This window comes from Orcinus orca, chromosome 1, assembly GCF_937001465.1.
Source record: "Orcinus orca chromosome 1, mOrcOrc1.1, whole genome shotgun sequence".
Classification (NCBI taxonomy): domain Eukaryota; kingdom Metazoa; phylum Chordata; class Mammalia; order Artiodactyla; family Delphinidae; genus Orcinus; species Orcinus orca.
The window spans coordinates 114916857-114939906 of NC_064559.1; the positions used below are offsets into that span (position 1 = coordinate 114916857).

At 42.2% G+C, this 23050-nt stretch overlaps 2 protein-coding genes and 1 long non-coding RNA gene across 10 annotated transcripts in view; 2 read left to right on the forward strand and 1 right to left on the reverse strand.

Annotated features, from left to right (window-relative positions):
- WDR77 (WD repeat domain 77) overlaps window positions 1-23050 on the forward strand; it is a 111516-nt gene that overhangs the window by 83167 nt on the left and 5299 nt on the right. For 4 of the 8 annotated variants that reach the window (XR_007477637.1, XM_049710495.1, XM_049710498.1 and 1 more), the window contains exons 7-8: window positions 7697-7768; window positions 22310-22514. Coding sequence is in view for 7 of the 8 variants with exons in the window: in XM_049710495.1 (XP_049566452.1) it covers window positions 7697-7768; window positions 22310-22514 (277 nt within the window). In the remaining variant the exon portion in view is untranslated. Of the gene's footprint in view, window positions 1-7696; window positions 7769-8322; window positions 8484-22309; window positions 22515-23050 lie in introns of those variants that run through there. The other 4 variants (XM_049710502.1, XM_049710509.1, XM_049710519.1 and 1 more) reach the window with 3 other exon arrangements.
- Window positions 638-5533, reverse strand: LOC101286071 (protein pitchfork). Its single transcript, XM_004263180.3, has 6 exons — window positions 5351-5533; window positions 4975-5117; window positions 4255-4353; window positions 3391-3521; window positions 1899-2016; window positions 638-887 (listed from the first exon to the last, which is right to left on the reverse strand). The coding sequence occupies exons 1-6, from the start codon at window positions 5367-5369 to the stop codon at window positions 819-821; spliced, it is 579 nt and encodes a 192-aa protein (XP_004263228.1). The 5' UTR covers window positions 5370-5533; the 3' UTR covers window positions 638-818.
- Window positions 11505-14955, forward strand: LOC125964602 (uncharacterized). The gene is made up of 2 exons (XR_007477759.1): window positions 11505-12989; window positions 13109-14955. It is a non-coding gene; the product is annotated as an uncharacterized LOC125964602 (long non-coding RNA).

Consider the following 23050-nt stretch of genomic DNA (forward strand, 5'->3'; position numbering starts at 1 on the left):
AGCCCCACTGGCCTTCAAAGCCAGATGCTCTGGGGGCTCTTCTTGATGCCGGACCTGCAGGCTGGGAGCCTGATGTGTGGTTCAGAACTCTTACACCTGTGGAAAAACTTCTGTGATATTATTCTTCAGTTTGTGGGTCACCCACCCAGGGTGTATGGGATTTGATTATAACATGAGTGTGCCCCTCCTACTGTCTTGTTGTGGTTACTTCTTTATGTCTTTGGATGTAGAATATTTTTTGGTAGTTTCCAGTCTTTTTTTATCGATGGTTGTTCAGCAGTTAGTCGTGGTTTTGGTGTGCTTATGAGAAGAGGTGAGCTCAAGGTCCTTCTACTCTGCCATCTTGTCCAGGAATTGGAAGAGCTCCTAAAACATTATTTATTCTGCCTTAAGAATCCTCTACATACAGCAAGCCCAAATACAAGGCCAAGCAAGCCATCCAAATCCGTGATATGTGTAGACCAACAGTCTCCTATCACCAGGACTAGTGGTAGAAAACATAAAACTCGTGCCTGGGAATTAGAGCTAAAGGGCAGGGACCCACAAGTATTTCAGTAAAGTAAAGCCACCCCCCTGAGCACTCAGTAGAAACCCCCCTGACCCATCTACATGTATATACAACAAACCAGCACATGGAGAGAGAGATCTCTGAACTAATCTTTATGCTGTTATATAGTAGTTATGAGCCCCTTGCCCCTCCCTGTGCCCCATGCTGGCAGACAGGCAGGCCAGAGCAATGCAGAAGGACAAAAGCAGCTCTGTCCTCAATCCTGGAGAGTCTGTGGTCAGGAGGAACACGTGAAGGTAGTCACAGCTTTTCAGTTGTAATACAGGCTTAGGTAGGCCACAAGGTTCCGATGCTTTCTAAAGTCTTTGTCTGTGGGCAGCTGCAATGGAAGAATGCTGTCTAGGTTAATATTAGAATGAGAACCCTCTGCCTCTGGTCTTCTTGGCTGTGCAAAATAGAACTGTATGTTAGAGCTGTTGTGGCCTAGCTGAATCCCAACCCATAGAAGCCTAGCCTTAGTGAGTCTCTCAACATTGCTATGTACATCTACCCTTTGTCATCTTACTCTAGGATACATCATAGGAATTATTTTCTCTTGATAACTACCCAAGTATAGCTGGTAAATTTCTTGAAAACAAAGATTATGTGTTTAGTTCTTGAATGTTACCCAACGGCCCTATCACAATTATGTTAATTCATTTGGCATTTAATAAATACTTGTAGAATTAATCCAAAGTTCCACTAGGGGAAAAAAGGGCACTTCTGGAATTATGATAACTGACACGGATTGAGTATTTATTATGTTACAGGTACGGTGCTAAACACTTTTCTACGACCTCTCAATCTTCACAACTTTATCAGATTGAGTCTATTATTACATCCATTTTAAAGACAAGCAAACCGAGACTTAGAAAAGTTAGAGGACACACAGCAAGCAAATATAAAAGTTAGAAGACACACAGCAAGCAAATATGGAATTCGTATTTGAACCCACTCAGTCTGTCCCTGGTATCCATGTTCTTGCCAGAATGATCTACAGCCGTTTGTAGATCAAGTATTGTAATGGAAAGAGCAGTGGCTTAGGAGTCACAGCTACAAGCTGCTTAATCCATCTGAGCTTCCGTTTACTCCTCAATCATAGAGGAGAATTATCTTGGACTACCATAAAAGATTGTTTGATGTTTAAGTAAGAAAATGTGACTTTTGTTCAGCACACACACCTTTAAAAGTCAAGTGAAATTGTGTAACTCTCCAAAAAGATCCCCATATCCATATACACACAAAACAGTGCAAGGACTTCTTGAAGCTTATTCACGGACTCCTGGTTAAGAATCACTGATACATGTGGAAGTATTAAATACAGGGCTCCACAGAAGTCCAATCTTATTACCTCAGCTTTCAGGGTTCTTTTCTGTAGACATGGAACCTGGGCCCAGTCTGGAGATCCAAATTTCATTGGCCAGGTGACTTTTTTGGGTGCCTTTATCTCTGGGTTATATGTGTCAGGGCTAGAAATAAAAATATAAAATATTATGTTGAATGAGTTAGTGACCATATACAAACCTCATCAGTACCACATGTGCACCTGAGCTAGTCCTCACTCCTTTGGAAAAGGCAACAGACTGATTAGATCTTAATGTCAGGCAAGCATAGTGTTCCTTTGCCTATTAATGTATTTCTAAATAGATGTTAGTGTTCAAGATTTCTAGTCTTGACATGCAGTGAGGGTAAAAATCGACTCTAGTTTAAAATATTTCTGAACCTCAGTATTCTTAGCTGAGAGACCAAAAGATCCCAGAAATGGTGGATGATAAAAGAGATCTTCCACAGTGATGCTTAAGTTCTGCCCATGATGTGAAATTTCCTGACAATGGGATATTTTGTATTGCCTTTGTTCATAACACTTTGTCTTTTGGTGTAGACTCTTTGCTGTGGAAATAACACATAGAGTGGTCATGGGAATCAAGATTTAACACTTCTACTCCTTTACTGAAACCTTGAGAGAGTTACACTCACTCTCTGATCCTTGGAATGCTCACCAGTAAAAGAAAGGACTTGACCCTGTGCCCTACAATTCCGCATACTCTGAATGGCTTCCTAAAGCACTTAGAACGCATTCCTTGGTCTACTAGGCCTATATACTCTAGCCCCTCCTCCTTGCCCACTACACTGTAGCCATACTAGCCTTTTTTCTTTTTTCCTCACACCAAATTCTTCCCAATTTACAGCCTTTGTACTTGCAGCTCCTCCTGCCTGGGAAGCTCTAGGCCTAGGTCTTCACAGGGCCATTTTAGTCTTATCACTGTGATTTCAGATCAGGTGTCATTTCCATAGAAAGACCTATCTTGACAGTCCTTGCCAAAATAGATTCCAGCCATCACTCCATATCATATCATCTTGTTTGGTTTTATTAAGCACATCACTAGGTCACTATACTTCCTGGTGTGCTCATGACAGCCCTAGCTTATGGCTACAGTCTTGGTATAATTATTAATAAGATCCTCTTTCACTCTCGGAAGTGACACACTAGCTAATAAATTATATGGTCACTCTCCTTATTACCACTGATATTTTCTTGTTTATTTGCTTCTCACCTGTCTGGACTCTAGAGTGTAAGCTCCAAGAAATCAGGAACCTTGCATGGTGGGTTTAGTGCAAAATCTTCAGAGCCTACAAAACTGCTTGGCCATTTATAAATATTTATTGAATGAATCACTATCCTCTATAATAATTTTATAATTCTAGAGATCTGGAAGGCAAGAGGTTGAATATTTAAAGATAGATGATTTCTTATTTAGAGGGCATAGTTGGGATGTAACCTCTTTTTGTACTTCCTTTCCTATTGCTCTTTGTTGAAGTGCACCAGAAAGAGGGGCACTTACCCAGGATAACAAGTGTCCTTAGAGTATGTCCTAAATCGAGGCAACAAGGCATTAAATGGAGCAAAATTTTGTTTGTGTGTTTGCTCCTGAGGACCGACTGTTTGGTACATGCCTGGGTAAGGTGTCATATCCTATTTCCAAGAAAAAGATCAATAGTTTAGAGGGTAATATATATACATGTAAAGCCTTCTAAGTAGAAAAAACAACATCATCCTCTCCCTGTTCATGTTATCAGCTATGATTGAACCACCTCAAGCTATAGAAATAGACCTACAATAAGTAGAAAACCAAGATAATGGTATGGTTCAGCTACCTAAAGGTACCTAATGCTTAGGTTGTAGAAATAAACCTATGGTGGGTAGAGAGCCAAGGTAACTATTGCAGCTACTACCCCCACCATCCCACCATCCCACTCAGAGATTCTTTTAGAGCCAGTATCCCTCTCGAGCTTAATTGTCAAGTAAATGTCCAACAAGAGGTTAGGAGCCTATACTGAAGACTTGAAGTCCAATCACACAAAAGGGTGAAGAAGTTCTATTTTATTTTTAACTGACAAGATAATATGATGCATATAAACAAAGCTTCCGGTACTTTAACATCAGGTATCTCAGGACTGAAGCCCTGCCTTGGTACCATTCCTTCTGAGAATTATTTTCCACTCTCCCAGGACACTCACACATACACATTTGCAATGTTAATATCTAAGCTTTTCATATAGGCTTCTTAGTAGCTTTCTTCTAAATGACATTTTTTCTTGAATTTCAGGGCATGTCCTTTAGGTAACCTCTAGCTTTGCTCCCCAATGCAAATACATGCAGCATCATGGATCACACTAAACTCTAAGTACATTCAGCCATTTCTAACCTTGCTGATTGGCTTAAACCTCACGGCTGTTCTGGCTCCCAAAGCATATCCTTTTGTACTGGTCGGGATCTTAGAGAGGTTGTATGCCAAGCCATACCTCTTCCGGTAGTATATAGAAAACAAAGAAAAAACATACATAGAGAACATTATAGTTATTAAAACAGAATGAACTTAGAGTATTCCTGAATCTTCTCTGCCACAGTTGCTCTTTCTTTCTTGATTCCTCTGCATCAAGACCATACAAGCAATTACATAAGTAACCCAGGCAACTCTACAAAGGAATGTGGCTGGATAGGTAGAGTGAATGACATTTCTATGCATTCCAGTGAATCCAGTTTTCTAAGGCCCACAGAGCTGAATCTGCTCTCATGCAATTGTCAGTCTGATTATATGATTTCATAAACTGACCTACCAGCACAGCCACAGTCCAGGTTTGGATTAAGGGGAGCTATTGATTCCTTTGTAGGTGGGAATGGTGTGGGAACTATACTGGGGGCCGCATAAGGCCAAGGCTTGCATTTGGTGGGGATTCAAAGGGGAGCAATGCAAGCAATGCAATTTCTGATATTGGCCCTGACAGCTGGTTGCAGAGGACCAGGTCACTTTCTCATGTTGGGACCCTGAAGGTCACAAATCTCACAGGGCTTTTCTTCCAGGAAACTCAAGCACCCTTAGATAGTCTGGAAATTGAGACCTACTTAAAGGAAAGTGAATACTCACATCTTCTGCTATGTAACATCCAGGCCCTCTGTGGGGCACTCCCCTAAGAGGGAGAAACTTGTTCCCCAACAAGTTTGGGGGGTGGAAGTGAGGAAAGAGCTTCCTCCGTTGACATGTTCCAAAGGAGCAGTTAACCAGCGTTTCTGGAGAGCAAGAAAGAGGAGAAACTCCACATGAGGGAAGGCCCCATGGTCTAAGTGAGAGCCTGGAGGCAGGTGGGGTGTGGGGAGGGGGAGCAGAGACCTGGGCAGACAGTACTCTGAACAAAACAGTGACCAATCCAAGGACGGGGGTGAACAAATTTCCCTCCTTTCCCCCTCTTTCCCAGTCTCCCTACTCTTCCTCCTGCCTCTACTCTTGACTCATCCCTCCTCACCTGTTTTGTTGAAGCACATTGTGCCAGTGCCACTAAGACCAGCGTTTGCGTATTGCGTTGCCTAGGAAACAGAAGCTGGCCGGCAGCTCCAGCTCTGTTGCTCCTTGAGGGGAGTGGCTCCTAGTACACATGCGCGGCAAGCGGAGCTGCCCCGGAGCTGTCCCGGAGCCACGTTGGGTGGGAACATGCACCTCCAGGGCCAGGAGCCCAGGAGAGTGTGAACTAGCAAAAACAAAGTGACTGTATGTGTACCAAGGATATGAGGGACATAAAAAGGCTGAGGAATTACTTACGACTGAGGGATATTGATGAAACATGAAAATCTAATGCAACACGTATTCCTGAATGAATGAGATAAGAAAGATGTGTTGTTGTGACAATTGCCAAATTTGAATAGGGTCTGTGGATTTAATGATAGTGTTTATCACTGTTGATTTTCACGTTGGTAAGGGTGTATGGTCATAATGTTTGAGAGAATCTCTGGGAGATTAACAGTAGAGTTTTTAGGATGGTTGGGGAATCATATCAGAAAAATTATCTATACGTGGGGCGGGGGTGGGGGCGGGGGAAGGGAGAGAGAAGTAACATTTAACAGTAAGAAATAGAACCTAATTTTAAAAATGGGTAAAAATTTGAATGGGCACCTCAGAGAAAAGAATGTCCAATCTGTACTACCTGTATCTTTCCGTTTCTTCCCATTTTGCTTTCTTTGTTTTGAATGTCAGGCTCAGCAATGGAGACTCTGGAATTTTAAAAAAAAAAAAAACATCATTTGGGTGTTGGCAGACATTGCATGGAAGGTAAAAGTGGGACATTAAAGGTTGAGTCTCTCTGGCAGTTGAGCTTGAACACTACTTATTCAGGACAGCTATGTGTAGGGTTTTTGAACTTAGCCAGTCACTGAGAAGACACTGAATTATTCAACATATTTTTTACGACTCTGTAAGACATTTATTCAAATTGTTCAACCAATATTTATTAGTGTCCAAATAACAGAGAAGATTTAACCATACTGGACTGTATGCTACGCAGATCATTGTGGAGATTCATCTTTGTTTGCAATGTTTTCTTACTGGAAGCAGGATAATGGATTTTACTAGCCATTCCATCTTTCTCTGTCTTTTTCTAGAAGCTTTCCCCACCTAATTTTCTGGACTGTTAGTAGGACATCAGTAATGCCAGAATAAAGTCAAATGGCTTGAGAGTTAGTTAAACCTTCTAAAGATGCAGACTTTGCTTTTATAGGAATAACTTAATTTGTTAGTTTATTGACAATGGACTACTTGAATCCTAGAAGTGAATTGCTGTCTTGGCATAATCCAAGCTTGTTTTCCTCACCCTCTTCCCCACGCCCAACAGGTGCTGTTGAATTGTGGGAGCTGGATGAGAATGAGACACTCATTGTCAGCAAGTTCTGCAAGTATAAGCATTATGACATCATGTCTACAGTCAGTGTGCTGTGTTGAGCTCTGACACACAAGCTGTCAGTGGTAGGAAAGACTTCTGGTGAGTCCCTGCTCCTATTGAGTCTCTAGGCCTCCTTTGTGTGTCTTTAGTGTCATACTGACCTCATTAAGTAATGTTTTGGACTTATTATAAGAACCCAGTGACTAATTATGACATGTCTATAAGGTTTCCTTAGAGATTTTGCAATCTACTGTAAAAACAGGCTATATCAGCTGTCCAGTAGACAAAGACATAAGATGTGTCTGTTAAAGGAATTTCTTGTTTGAACACATGTTTTTATGTAGACAGTGTAGGTCAACATTAAGTTTCTGCTTCATTTTGCTTCTTAGCCTCAAGGTTTGGGACCTTGCTCAGCAAATGGTTCTGAATTCATACCGAGGTGAGTGCATGCTCTTTCTTTATCAGTCCTAGCCTTGGCTGTTTTGTTTTTAGATGGTACTAGGAATCCACCTGGAAGAGGCTTTCCTTGGCTAGAGTCAAAGGTGAAGGTGCCAGATGCCCAGTCACTCTGACACAAGTGACAAAATTGTTTTCTTCCCACTAAAGTTCTGCTGACCCCATTTCATGCAGAGGGTCCCAAGAGGAAGGGCTGATTCCTGGGTGGGTCATTTACATTTCCTGGATGGGTGAACAAAAGGGCCAGAGTTGTTATCTTCATGCTTTGTTTTGAAACTTGCCCGTGACTCACATCTGGAAAGGGCGAGTGGCTGATGGGTAGATGTAGGTTGTGAGGGTCAAGGATGAGGACAGGACTGCCTTAGCAGGGCTTGGGACACTGAATAAAGGTGCTCCTGGGATTGCGAGTGACTTCACCTGGGAAACTTCGGCTCAGAACTGGGCTTGGAGTCTTGTTCCAGACCCCTCTTCTTCCCTTTGCAGGCTGCAGTGCCTCTGGCTACCTTCCCGCCTCCCTGGCTTGGCATCCTCAGCAGAGTGAAGTCTTTGTCTTTGGTAAGGCAGCATGTCGAACTGTGTCTTGACTCTGGGGAGGGGAGTTTGAATGAGAGAGCTGACCCCATAAGTCGAGACTCTGGCTGCTCAGTCTCATCAGCACACTTGGGCGCAAGGTGAATTATATTAATGGGGGTGTACGGAGGTGGGATGATCCAAAAGTGGTTTCAGTTTAGCTTTGGAGAACATGATGATTTTTGTCCTAGTAGATTTGATTCCTGACTGTTTGCTGTGGCTCTTGTATTCATGGCTAGAAGTCAGTGGGCCAGAAAGCAAGTGGATTGTTACATAGGGAATATGGTTGTATAGTAGGGACAGTTGTGTTAACGGTGATATGGCTGGGTATATGGTGACATAGTTTGTGATAACAATTATGTCATCCATTAATTTAATTTCCACAACCCCCAAATGACCAGTTATTCCTACTTTACCAAAGTGGAAACTGATGCTCAGAGTGGTTAACTTGTTCATGATGGAGGGCATTCAAATCCAGATCTGGCTGAGTCCAAAGCTCTTGCTTGTAACCTCTGTGATGTACTCTCTCTTTCCTTCAGGTGATGAGAATGGGACTGTCTCCCTTGTGGACACCAAGAGTGCAAGCTGTGCCCTCAGCTCAGCTGTGCACTCCCAGTGTGTCACTGGGCTGGTGTTCTCCCCGCACAGGTTCTGTTCTTTGTCATCAAGGGCCTGGTGGGTATGAATAGGAAGAATGAGGGGGGATCCTTGCGTTGACGTAGCATTAGCTGATTGGGTATCTCCTTAAAGCAGGCACTGTTGTAGCTGAGGTTTTGGAATGTGAAAGATCTCTTAAGACTGTAGTCCATTTTTGGGGTTGTATGGTCTCTGACTGCAAATGGCTAAAATATGGTCTTGTTCCTGCTTGACATCCAAAATGATTAATATTGTTGGCTTGTAGGGCTGTGTGGTTGGAAAGCCTGTGTTTCTGGCTTTTTGCCAAAGCTACAGGGAGGGACCAGATGGGATGGTTAGTTGCCAGGATGTTTTTCAACCCTGGCTTCCCTCCATTTCCTTTATCTTTCCTTGGAACTTGTACTGTAGATTTGAGTGGTAGCCAGACTTTAACCCACAGTGGGGATCAAGCCACCTTCTCTGATCATTTTAAAATGGGCTTTGGGGATTGCCCAGTCAGGTTTTGTCTTGAGACCCGTGGGCTTTACCTTTCTCAACCTTCTTCTTCTCTCTTAATGCTCCCCTCCTGGTCTCTGTTAGTGAAGACTGCTCACTTGCTGTGCTTGACTCAGGCTTTTCTGAGCTGTAAGTGTGATGTAGAACCCTGTGATCAGGAATTAGGGAGGGGAGCAGCAAATTGCTGGGTCCTTTTTCTCTTCTGAAAAATATTATCTCTTTCAAGGGGACTGGGTGATTGAAGCAAGCAAACTGTTGACTGTCTCCCTGTTCTGGGGGGCTGACTCAAAACCAGCTCTGTCCCTGGTAGAGGAGGAATGTGGTGGTGGGTGTGAATTCTAAGTCTGATATTCCAGGGGTCAGTGCTGTCCAGAAGTGTGCTTTCAATGTTGCAGCTGCACCCTGAGTCAGCTCCCCAGAGCCAGCTCTGCCCACCAGTACACCTACAGCAGCTCTTTCTAAGCTTCACTTTCAGCCAGGTTGGAGGCTAGTCCCACCTACCAGCACACCCACAACTGTCATAGAACCACCACAACAGGAAGGCCCATGCAGGGTACACCTCTAGAGTGCCTGGCTTTGGTGACCAGAAGTGATTGCTCTCTGGTCCCCATAGGAATTCTTCTACATAAAGCCACTCCTTCAAGACTGGGAGATGTAGGTGATCTATCTAATATATAGAAACAAACAGAGAGTTAGAAAAAATGAGGAGACAGAGGAATATGTTCCAACGAAAGAACAAGACTAAACCTCAAAAGAATAATTGAACAAAATGGAGATATGTAATCTACTGATAAGGAGTTCAAAGTAATGGTCATAGAGTAATGATCATAGAGTATGAAAGGGTGAACACAGTGAGAATTTCAACAAAGAGATAGAAAATATATAAAAGAACAAATCGGGAAGAATACAATAACTGAAGTAAAAAATACACTAGATGGAATCAACATCAGATTAGATGACAGAGAAGAAGAGATCAGTAATCTGAAAGACATAGCAATGGAAACCATACAATTGGAACAGCAAAAAGAAAAAAATAATTTTTAAAATGAGGAGAGTTTAACAAACTTTGGGAACAACATTACATTGTAGTAACATTCATATTATAGGAGTCTGAGAAGGAGGAGTGAGGGAAAGGGACAGAAAGCTTATTTGAAGAAATGATAGCAGAAAACTTCCCTAACCTGGTAAAGAAAACAGACATCAAAGACCAGGAATCACAAAGAGTCCCAAGCAAGATGAACTAGAAGAGACCCACACCAAGACATAATTAAAATGTCTAAAAGTTAAAGATAAAATAAATCTTAAAAGAAGCAAGAGAAAATCAACTAGTTACAGGCAAGAGAACCCCATAAGACTATCAGCTCATTTTTCAGCAGAAAGTTTACAGGCCAGAAGGGAGTGGCATGATATATTAAAGGTGCTGAAAGAAAAAAAAAAGCAAGACTACTCTACCTAGCAAAGTTATCATTCATAATTGAGGTAGAGAAAAGAGTTTCCCAGCTAAGCAACTGTAAAAGAAGTTCATCACCAGTAAATTGGCCCTGTAAGGAATGTTAAGGGATTTCTTCAAATGGAAAAGAAAAGGCCACAACTAGATACAAAAAAATTATGAAAGAAAACTCTCACTGGTAAATGGAAACATAAAGTAAAAAGCAGTGGATCAAGCACCTATAGCTAGTATGAAGGCTAAAGGACAAAAGTAGTAAAATAATCTACATCTAAAATGATTAGTTAAGGGTATGCAAAATAAAAATATGTAAAATATGACACCAAAACTATGATTCTCCCACAAAAACAGACACATAGCTCAATGGACCAGAATAGAGAGCTGAGAAATAAATCCATGCTCATATGGTCAATTAAGCTATGACAAAGGAGGCAAGAATACAGAACAGGGGAGAAAAAAGAGTCTCCTCAATAAATAGTGTTGGGAATATTGCACAGCTATATGTGAAAGAATGAATTGGGCCACACTATCTTACAGCATATACAAAGCTGAGTTCAAATTGGTTTCAAACACTTGAATGTAAGAATGTAAGACCTGAAACCATAAAACTCCTAGAAGAAAGCATAGGCAGTCAGATCTTTGACTTAGATCTTAGCAATATTGTTTTGGATCTGCCTCCTCAGGCAAGGACAACAAAATGGGGGGGAGGAAGAAAGAAAGGAAGAAAGAAAGGAAGAAAGAAACAAAGAAAGAAAGAAAGAAAGAAAAGAGAGAAAGAAACAAAAGAGAGAAAAAAAGAAAAATGGAGCTATAGCAAATTAAAAAGCTTTTGCAAGGAGAAAGAAACCAGCAACAAAACAGAAAGGCAACCTATGGAATGGGAGAAGACACTTGCAAATCATATATTCAATAAGGGGTTAATATCTAGAAAAATAAAGCACTCATATAATTTAATATCAAAAAACCCAAACAACTGGATTAAAAATGAACAGAAGACCTGAAATACACTTTTCCAAATGTAAATAAATAAATAAATATGGCCACCAGACACCTGAAAAAATGCTCAACATCACTAATCATCAGGAAAATGCAAATCAAAACTACAGTGAAATAACACCTCACACCTATCAGAATGACTATTATCAAAAACCAAAACATAAACAGGACAGCTCCATGTAAAAGAATGAAATCAGAACACTCCCTAACACCATACACAAAAATAAACTAAAAATGGACTAAAGACCTAAATATAAGGCCAGACACTATAAAAGTCTTAGAGGAAAACATAGGCAGAACACTCTATGACATAAATCACAGCAAGATCCTTTTTGACCCACCTCCTAGAGAAATGGAAACAAAAACAAAAATAAACAATTGGAACCTAATGAAACTTAAAAGCTTTTGCACAGCAAAGGAAACCATAAACAAGACGAAAAGGCAACCCTCAGAATGGGAGAAAATATTTGCAAATGAAGCCACTGACAAAAGGTTAATCTCCAAAATTTACAAGCAGCTCATGCAGCTCAATATCAAAAAAACAAACAACTCAATCCAAAAATGGGCAGAAGACCTAAACAGACATTTCTCCAAAGAAGATATACAGATTGCCAACAAACACATGAAAGAATGCTCAACATCATTACATCATTAATCATTAGAGAAATGCAAATCAAAACTACAATGAGATATCATCTCACACCGGTCAGAATGGCCATCATCAAAAAATCAACAAACAATAAATACTTCAGAGGGTGTGGAGAAAAGGGAACCCTCTCACACTGTTGGTGGGAATGTAAATTGATACAGCCACTATGGAGAACAGTACAGAGGTTCCTTAAAAAACTAAAAACAGAACTACCATACAACCCAGCAATCCCACTACTGGGCATATACCCTGAGAAAACCATAATGCCAAGAGTCATGTACCACAATGTTCATTGCAGCTCTATTTACAATAGCCAGGACATGGAAGCAACCTAAGTGTCCATCGACAGATGAATGGATAAAGAAGATGTGGCACATATATACAACAAAATTTTACTCAGCCATAAAAAGAAATGAAATTGAGTTATTTGTAGTGAGGTGGATGGACCTAGAGTCTGTCCTACAGAGTGAAGTAAGTCAGAAGGAGAAAAACAAATACTGTATGCTAACACATATATATGGAATCTAAAAAATAAATAAATAAAAGTGGTCATGAAGAACCTAGGGGCAAGATGGGAATAAAGACACAGACCTGTTAGAGAATGGACATATATACACTGCCTGTGTTTCAAGACTATTCTACAACATGCTCATTGATTGTAAGTTGCCTTACAGGCTTTCCTTTGAATTCCTGTTTTGATTGATTTAGCCAGAGCTGGTGTCTGTTTTTTGCAACCCCACAACTCCAACAATTACTTGGTCAGTGGGGAAAATGCTGCATGTTCTGTGAGGTTGGAAGTGAACAGAAGCTGTTGTCAGAGTTATGGGAATCTTTCTGTGAAGTCATCACTGTCATCAGGAATAACAGTCCCTCTTCATTGGTTTCTGTGAAGGGTATTGTCTTTCTTGTTCTGACCCTGCTCTTCTGACTGCAACCCCCCAAGAGTCTTTCTGGGCCCCATGCACTCTGGTGTGCCACCGAAGGTTGGGCAGCTGCTCATTAACATACACTTTAATAACAGTGTAGCCTGCATAGTTGGCTGTCTAATAACTATTATCCCTCCATCCTCCATAATTACCAACAGGACTTTGATTTTGTTCAGGTATGGGTGGCCATGTCCTTTAGAGAAGAAACACATCAAGAACTTGGGTCCTGGATGATTCTGCTAAACACCTGAATTAAGCAGTGCTGATTAAGCCATCTCTTCTGGACTTCTTTTAATGAGTGTAAATAAGTTTTCATTTTGGTTAAATTGCTTCTAGTTGAGTGTTCTGTTGCACCTAAAAAATGCAAATAGTTAATAGTCATTATATTTTTGAGTACTTACCCTTTAAACGCTCTATTTAAAGTAAGACTTTTAATAATCTGAACACTCAGAAAGATAATTATTAATATTTTAACATTATAGGCGGGAAAACAGACTCATAAAGATTAAGCAACATGATCCAAGATTATATGGTCTGTCAGTCAGGGTCCTAAGGAAAACAGGTGGTATACTCAAATTAAGATAATGTGAGGAAGGTTCATTTACAAAGAGAGTAACTACAGAGTTTGGGGAGTGGTGTAGGGGAATCATAGAGCTAGTGTAGGAAGCCAGGGCTAGAAGAGTGGAACTGTTACAGGGAGAGGTTACCTGAAACTGGAAGAAGAGATAGTCAGGTCGAGCAGTCTTCCTTGAGTGGAGCAGTGAACCTCGAAGGAGGGTTATGGTCATCTTGATGTGACCTCACAGGGAGTGATCCTTACCCTGACCTCACTCTCCTTCCTCCCTCTACTCTTCTGTCAGGCAGAGCCCACTGAGCTATTGGATGTAGTCCAAACAGACTAACTTGCAGGGGCAGAGAGCAAGGTGGAGAAAGATAGGGAGGTAGAGGGACAATTGGAAAATATCTGTTGTGGTCCAGCCTGTTTGCCCCCTACTGTCCTCTCTTGTCTGAAATGCAGGTCAAATGTCATGACCTCAACACAAGAGATGCCCAAAGTTCCATCAGCTATTTATCATCATGGGATGATGTTCATTTGTTCATAATTTCACTTTAAACCTAAACAATTAGCCATCAACAGTGCCCTCATATAAAGTAACAGGAGGGAAATGGGAAGATAAAAACAAGTAATATAAAATATAGCTGTTACAATCCCTGCTTCTATAAGTGGACCCAATGCCAGTTGCCTCTTTCTAAGCCAGAGTGTGCTCCTTGGCTGTGCTTTTCCTTAGCTCATTCATTCCAAAGGCAGACTATTTAATTATTGGTTCTGGGGCTACAAAGATAAATCAATCACTTATCCTCACTAAAAGAGTTCACTTTGCAATAGTTGAAACAGTTGTTTAATTTTAAATCTAGGGTAATAAGGGGTAAGTATATACGTGATCTCAGGTTTGTGATGGCATTAAAAGAACAAGAACAATAATGAAAGCAACTCTGCTTTAACTGGGTTTTTTTTCACCCTTGAGATTATTAATTATCAATAATGGATAATTCTTTGCTGTTGGAGGCTGTCTTGTGCCTTGTAGGGTGTTTAGCACCATCCCTGTCTTCTACCCACTAGGTACTAGTAGCACCCCGTCCCCATCGTGACAAGCAAAAACGTCTCCAGACATTGCCAAGTGTCCCATGGGGGTGATTTATTGCCCAGTAGAAAACCACTGGCTTAAAAGGTAAAGAAAGAGGTCATTGCGTGTATGTGCAATAACATATTTATCTGTCTCCAAGTAATGGTCATTTAGTTAGATGGGAATTCTCTTTTTTGTTGTTGTTACAAATAAACCTTCAGTGAACATACTCTCTTTGTGTACTTGGGCAGATATGTCTGCATGGTAAATTTCTAAAAGTGAACTTGCTGGGTTATAAAATGCGTTTAGGATTGTGGTGTTCTCAAAATGTCTTCTAAGGAGATGAATGAATAGTGTTACCTTTACGACTTTATTAAAATATTCTTTTTTGAATTGCCTCAAGTTTTACACTTAAATAATATCTAAGAAATCATGGGGTTTTTGGATAATTACATTTTCTAACACATTAAAAATAAGCACATAAATATTAAAATTAAAAAATCCTAATGTACAGCCAAAAATCATCTTTTATATTAAATATTGGGAAACAATGCTCTAGTCTATCTCCTTCATTTTAGAGATGTGGTAAAGCTATTTCAAGTTTACACTGATCTGGAGTCAACGCTCTTTGTGTTCTTGTGTTATTCAACCAGTTGCTTTTGTTTGAGTCATACTTCTCCAGTTCTTCCGCATGAGAATCATGAAAAGTTTGGTCAAATGCTTTGTTAAACCCACAGCCCTTCACGTCTGTGATCTTGCCTTCATCTAGTTGAGTGTGTAGAATGTGGAAGAGGTTGTGCTGCAGTGGGGATTTCTTCAGCAAGCCAACTAAAAGGTATTGTACGTGCCTCTTCTCATTTCGTGAGAACAGGCTGAGCATTGGGAAGGAGTGTTTCCTAAGCATCTGGGTGGGTGTGTGAAAATACAAAGCAACGGTCATACTTTTGACAGCAGGAACCCAAGGACGAGGATTGGGAGCGAGCAGTGCAACATGGCACAGTGACTTTCAACCTGACCCTCACTCAGCATTTCACTGTTCATCATCTCCTACACACAGAGGCTTAGTTGCCAATTCTTTGGCACAGTCATCCCTGAATGAAGCAGACGTCACTCCTGGGCATCCATTGTTATATCTTGCCGTTCTTCTCAGCATCATTAGTCACTTTTGAATGTATGGAAGAAGGAGGTCTGGGATCCAGCCTTGCCCACTGCAGCAGACTAGGAGCCCAGAACACTGAGCCAGGTGCAGGTGAAGGAGGTTCAGTTGGCAGGCAGATCTGGCCCTGTGATGGGTACAGCATGAACAGCTAGTGCTCCTGGCAGGAGTCTGGGTGGAAGGGCACAAACCTCGTGGGAAATCTCAGTGATGTGGTATCTGGGGAGCAGGAGGTGGGGTGAAGGGAGGCTTAGAAGCAGAGAGAAACAGGCATTCACATCAGGGTGGTCTTAAAAGACAGGCAATAAGGCCCCAGGAGCCTGGCAAGAATGAGTCAGGACCCAGGCCCTAGGAAACAACTGGTGCCTACAGTTATAAACCAGAGAGAGAAATCAAAGCAGAGACCCAGAAACAAGACTTAAGGCACATGCGCTGGGAACTGGGAAACAAGTAAGAGCTTGGCCACTAGAGTTAGGAAGCGCACCAGGGGTGATCTACCAATGGTGCGAGCTGTTGCCAGATCTGATCCAGCACTGCATTTATGAGGCTTAAGTATCTCCTGATTCTGGTTAATATTAGCTCAAGGTATGGAGGGTGGCATTGAACATGCAGGCGGGACCTAATGGTAGTACAGAGCGGGAACTGGAGCTCAAGGTTGTTTGGAAACAAAACTCATGTGCTTTACTCTACACTCATCCGAGAGATACAAGAGAGGGACACACACTGGCTCTGGAGGATGTGATCCATGTGCTCACTAGACTAGAAGCTCCTTGAGCAGAAACTATGCCTTCATCATCACAAACATAGGGTGGCTATCAGGGCCTGGCCTGTGCTCAGTGAATATTCATTGAATACATGAAGGAAGGCGAAGAGGGCTGAACGAATGGAGACACAGCCTCTGTTGGATGGGGTATTCCCTCAAGCTTTCCCAAGTTTCAGTGAAATATCCTTGCCCTAAACATTCTATACCATTGTTTATGCTTATTGTTTTTATTCCATGATATGCAAGCAACCTGCTGATACAAATGAAACTTTCCTAGTTTCCTCATATTGGAAATGAAGTGAATTCAACCACTAGCCATTGTTATTTGCCAGTGTCAATTATTATATTGATATCTGGTTAGCACCTCAATGGCGTGTGGATTAGGTGAGCTGTGTGAGTCTCCAAGAGGATGGGCATAGTGGATATACTGAGAACATCCAATTTCTGGTCCCCCATGATTGAGGTTCAGACCCTGAAATATGGGAATTCTCATGGTCTGAGAGCCTCTGTAGCAGAAAAAAAAGCTGATGGATCATTGGAGTATAGACTTATGTTATTTATCCCTCATAAATTATTGTACCCTTCATATTATTGCTGTATTATTGTTGTATATTTTAAAAATCCAGGTGTCCAGAATTGGGTTCATTATATTCCTTAGGTTCATGACACCTCTCATGACAGTGTCACCATTGGCTCTTATACTGGCTCAAACATTGTTGACTCAAACAAAAATTCAGATTTTTGTTTTCTCTTGAGAAATTGAAGAATCCTCCAAAAGATTGGTTCTATTTCACTGCAAGGCAGAAATTAGTGGCTACTCAGTGCTGTCCCTGTTCATACCAATCTCTGCTGCCTCCTCATGTTAGTTGAAGTGTATCACTGAGCTTGAACTGTTATTCTTCCAATTAAGTGGAAAGTGAACTATTCTATTGTGTCCACTACACTGATTTACATTACCTGCCTGTCACCATTTGAGTTTGAGAACCCTGCTCTCGGGGAAACTCTTATGGTATCGCTAATACCTGCTACCATTGACTGAACCCTTACTATATGCAAAGCACTGAACTAACAGTTTTTCACACATTATCTCTCTTTTTTTTAAACATCTTTATTGGAGTATGATTGCTTTACAATGTTGTGTTAGTTTCTGCTGTATAACAAAGTGAATCAGCTATATGTATGCATATATCCCCATATCCCCTCCCTCTTGCATCTCCCTCCCACCCTCCTCATCCCACCCCTCTAGGTGGTCACAAAGCACCGAGCTGATCTACCCTTGTGATGCTGCTGCTTCCCACTAGCTATCTATTTTACATTTGGTAGTGTGTATATGTCAATGTTGGGACGAAGTGACACATTATCTCTTTAATATGTATAAAACCCTATGAGGTAAGTTCAAGTGTTATCTCCGTTTTACAAGTGTGGAAGCTGGAGCTCAAAGAGCCAAGTAACTGTGCAAGATGATAAAACTTCTACTTTTTTTTAATATAAATTTATTTATTTAATTTTTATTTTTGGCTGCGTTGGGTCTTCGTTGCTGCGCACCGGGCTTTCTCTAGCTGTGGCGAGCAGGGGCTGCTCTTTGTTGCAGTGCGCAGGCTTCTCATTGCAGTGGCTTCTCTTGTTGCGGAGCACAGGCTCTAGGTGCGTGGGCTTCAGTAGTTGTGGCACGCGGGCTTAGTAGTTGTGGCTCATGGGCTCTAGAATGCAGGCTCAGTAGTTGTGGCACACGGGCTTAGTTGCTCCGTGGCATGTGGGATCTTCCCAGACCAGGGCTCGAACCCGAGTCCTCTGCATTGGCAGGCAGATTCTCAACCACTGTGCCACTAGGGAAGCCCTAAAACTTCTAATTTTTGACACTAGGATTCAGACTTTGGCCTGCCTGAGTCCATGTCTGGTGCTTTTTAACTTTACATTACACAGCTTTCCTAAACCACTAATCTTAAAACAATAGAATTACTGCTGCCCTTCAGTGTTTCTTCCTCATACTCAGTCCACATGGGGCTGAATTCCAGGAAGAGGGCTGAGCACTGCCCTGCCCTCGCCAGGGCCCATGGTGGACACCCACTCTGGGCCAGTGTCAGAGGGAGTTGTTGCTTTGTTGGATCGGAGAGCTATAGCTCTGCTGGGTGGGAAGACAGGAGATGCTGGGGTCGCTGTGACTCTGGGGCAGCTGCCCATTAATCATTGTCCCTGGTTTTGTGTGTATTTAGCTGGGCTATCCCAGTGTTGTCCCAGGGTCATACCTGGGGAAGCGCATATAAAGGGGTTCCATGTCTAAGCCTACAGCTCTCACAACATGGAGATAGGGAAGCTGTTGCTATGGGGTGGTGACTGTGGTGGGTTCCAGCCCTGCAATGTCTCTCAGACCAGGGGTGCCAGGCTTCATAAACTTGTTGTCTCTCTGGTGCCTGAGAAGCATCCTGGGACTCAGGGGCCTGGATTAGGTAGAGGTAGGACAGGACACAGTGAAGGGCCAGAGGGGCCGATGGAGGAGAGATCAGAGCAGTGGTGGTGCTCTGGCTACACGTTAAACATTTTTATGCCTGGCATCCACCTCAGACCTATTCAATCAGAATCTCTGGGGGAGGACCCAAGATAACACGACTTTTATTTTATTTATTTATTATTTATTGAAACATCTTTATTGGAGTATAATTGCTTTACAATGATGTGTTAGTTTCTGCTTTATAACAAAGTGAATCAGTTATACATATACATATATCCCCATATCTCTTCCCTCTTGCGTCTCTCTCCCTCCCACCCTCCCTATCCCACCCCTCTAGGTGGTCACGAAGCACTGAGCTGCTCTCCATGTGCTATGTGGCTGCTTCCCTTTAGCTATCTATTTTACGTTTGGTAGTGTATTTATGTCCATGCTACTCTCTCACTTTGTCCCAGCTTACCTTTCCCCCTCCCTGTATCCTCAAGTCCATTCTCTAGTAGGTCTGTGTCTTTATTTCCATCTTGCCCCTAGGTTCTTCATGACCTTTTTTTTTTTGATTCCATATATATGTGTTAGTATATGGTATTTGTTTTTCTCTTTCTGACTTACTTCACTCTATATGACAGGCTCTAGGTCCATCCACCTCACGACAAATAACTCAATTTCGTTTCTTTTTATGGCTGAGTAATATTCCATTGTATATATGTGCCACATCTTCTTTATCCATTCTTCTGTCCATGGACACTTAGGTTGCTTCCATGTCCTGGCTATTATAAATAGTGCTGCAGTGAACATTGTGGTACATGACTCTTTTTGAATGATGGTTTTCTCAGGGTATATGGCCAGTAGTGGGATTGCTGGGTCGTATGGTAGTTCTATTTTTAGTTTTTTTTTTCTTTTTTTGCGGTATGAGGCCCTCTCACTGTTGTGGCCTCTCCCGTTGCAGAGCACAGGCTCCGGATGCGCAGGCTCCGGATGCGCAGGCTCAGCGGCCATGGCTCACGGGCCCAGCTGCTCTGTGGCATGTGGGATCTTCCCGGACCGGGGCACGAAACCGTGGCTCCTGCATTGGCAGACAGACTCTCAACCACTGTGCCACCTGGGAAGCCCTATTTTTAGTTTTTTAAGGAACCTCTATACTGTTCTCCATAGTGGCTGTATCAATTTACATTCCCACCAACAGTGCAAGAGGGTTCTCTTTTCTCCACACCCTCTCAAGCATTTATTGTTTGTATATTTTTTGATGATGGCCATTCTGACCGGTGTGAGATGGTATCACATTGTAGTTTTGATTGGCGTTTTTCTAATGATTAATGATGTTGAGCATTCTTTCATGTGTTTGTTGGCAATCTATATATCTTTTTTGGAGAAATGTCTGTTTAGGTCTTCTGCCCATCTTTGGATTGGGTAGGTTTTTTTTGTTTTTGTTTTTTGGTTTTTTTTTTTGTATTATTGAGCTGCATGAGCTCCTTGTAAATTTTGGAGATTAATCTTTTGTCAGTTGCTTCATTTGAAAATATTTTCTCCCATTCTGAGGGTTGACTTTTCGTCTTGTTTATGGTTTCCTTTGCTGTGCAAAAGCTTTTAAATTTCATTAGGTCCCATTTGTTTATTTTTGTTTTTATTTCCATTTCTCTAGGAGGTGGGTCAAAAAGGATCTTGCTGTGATTTATGTCATAGAGTGTTCTGCTATGTTTTCCTCTAAGAGTTTTATAGTGTCTGGCCTTACATTTAGGTGTTTAATCCATTTTGAGTTTATTTTTGTGTGTGGTGTTAGGGAGTGCTGTCATTTCATTCTTTTACATGTAGCTGTCCAGTTTTCCCAGCACCACTTATTGAAGAGGCTGTCTTTTCTCCACTGTACATTCTTGCCTCCTTTATCGAAGATAAGGTGACCATACGTGCGTGGGTTTATCTCTGGACTTTCTATCCTGCTCCATTGATCTATATTTCTGTTTTTGTGCCAGTACCATACTGTCTCACTATTGTAGCTTTGTAGTATAGTCTGATGTCTGGGAGCCTGATTCCTCCAGCTCCATTTTTCTTTCTCAAGATTGCTTTGGCTATTCGGGGTCTTTTGTGTTTCCATACAAATTGTGGAATTTTTTGTTCTACATCTGTGAAAATTGCTATTGGTAGTTTGATAGGGATTGCATTGAATCTGTAGATTGCTTTGGGTAGTATAGTCATTTTCACAATGTTGATTCTTCCAGTCCAAGAACATGGTATATCTCTCCAACTATCTGTATCATCTTCAACTTCTTTCATCAGTGTCTTACAATTTTCTGCATACAGGTCTTTTGTCTCCTTAGGTAGATTTATTCCTAGATATTTTATAATTTTTGTTACAATGGTAAATGCTAGTGTTTTCTTAATTTCAGTTTCAGAGTTTTCATCATTAGTGTATAGGAATGCCAGAGATTTCTGTGCATTGATTTTGTATCCTGCTACTTTACCAAATTCATTGATTAGCTCTAGTAGTTTTTTGGTAGCATCTTTAGGACTCTCTATGTATAGTATCATGTCATCTGCAAACAGTGACAGCCTTACTTCTTCTTTTCTAATTTGGATTCCTTTTATTTCTTTTTCTTCTCTGATTGCTCTGGTTAAAACTTGCAAAACTATGTTGAATAATAGGATAACACTACTTTTAAATTAGCATCCAGGGTTGAGAACCACTGACCTTGAGCTTTTGCTGGGACTTCTAAATGTCATGGTTGTCCCTGTGCAAAGCATGTGTGTATATATGTGGTGTTTACTGAAGTGGTGTTTATTTTTTTAGGTAGATCTGGCTTCGTCTGCTCAGGGTAGAGAAGAGGAAAGAGGGAAGGGTGTGTCTGTCTCCATTTGTGTTAGTTTGTGGATGTACTCAGAACTGGAAGGTGTGCTGGGACTTGTCACTCTGGGTGTGCCTGTGAATCTGTGTGTGATTCCTCCTTTGTGTCCTGCAGGGCTGGTTCTTGTGCTGAAACACCACAATAGTAAGGACCCTGTGTGGTCCTCTCCAGAGCCAGGGAGAGTGTCCACCTAAGAAGTGCTCCAGGTCCCGTGCCCCTGCAGCCCGCCCTGCCCTGGCTTCATGTCAGGAATCGCTGACCCAATGCAGTTCAGCAGAGTATTTTCAGTCACCTGCTGTTTGGCTCACTCTCTGTGCCAGGATCCAGACTCGAGGATCCATTCTGAACAGGGTTTCACAAGGCATTCTTCCCCCCGCCCCCGGGGACCCCAGCAGTGGGGGAGAGACCTGCCTTCAGTGTAGCTCTGGGGTGTGAGTGGGGATGCGTTACTGTGGCCTTGCCTCTTGAGCTGTGTCCACACTGCTCTGTGGAAGCTGAGCTCCATCCCCACCTGGGTTTCTGCCAACAAATGCCTGCTCTCCCCTGCCAGGTGCTGCCCACAAACTGGTGTGTTATTTCACCAACTGGGCATTTAGTCGGCCCAGCCCTGCTTCGATCCTGCCCCGGGACCTGGACCCCTTTCTCTGCACCCACCTGGTATTTGCCTTTGCCTCAATGAACAACAATCAGATTGTTCCTAAGGATCCCCAGGATGAGAAAATCCTCTACCCAGAGTTCAACAAGCTCAAGGAGAGGTGTGTTCCCTTTGGATGTGGGGCTGTATTTTACAAATGGAAGAGAGTTAATCCTTTTCTGCTGTGAGTCGTCCACTTTCCTCTGATTCTTGTGTCCTAACCTCCTGTCCAGGGCTCTCCGGAGCTTCCCTGCCTTGGGAGCTCCCCACTGACCAGCACTCTCAGCTCATCCTTGCCTCCTTGCCTTCGTGGCTGCTGTGGCCCCTGCTTGGAATGCCCTCCTCTCTCTTCTCTGCCTGGCATCCCCCAACTCACCCTTCAAGCCCCGTGTTGAGGATTCTATGTGTTAATGCTGTTCAAGCGCTTCAGGGAGGGCTGTGCATCACAAATGCTTCACAAATGCTAGTGTTTCTGTTACCATCTATCACCTGCAAATGAGCCCCCCAAGGGAAGGGCCAATGTCTGTGAAATCTTTGTTCACCAGTGGCTGGGTCAGTGCCCGGCAGAGAGCTGGTGCTCAGTACTCCCTCCCCAGGACTCCTGGGCTCTCCTGTCCAGGGGGTGGTCTGTCACTGCATGCATGGTTATAGAAGGGT

What these genes read in the sequence shown, in the direction of transcription:
- LOC101286071 (XM_004263180.3), bottom strand. An exon ending in GGTTTAAGCCAATCAGCAAG is followed by an intron (nt 3,522 to 4,254) that starts GTTAGAAATGGC and finishes TCTTGGAAATAG; the next exon opens with GATATGACACCTTACCCAGG. An exon ending in AAAGAACCCTGAAAGCTGAG is followed by an intron (nt 888 to 1,898) that starts GTAATAAGATTG and finishes CTTCCATTGCAG; the next exon opens with CTGCCCACAGACAAAGACTT.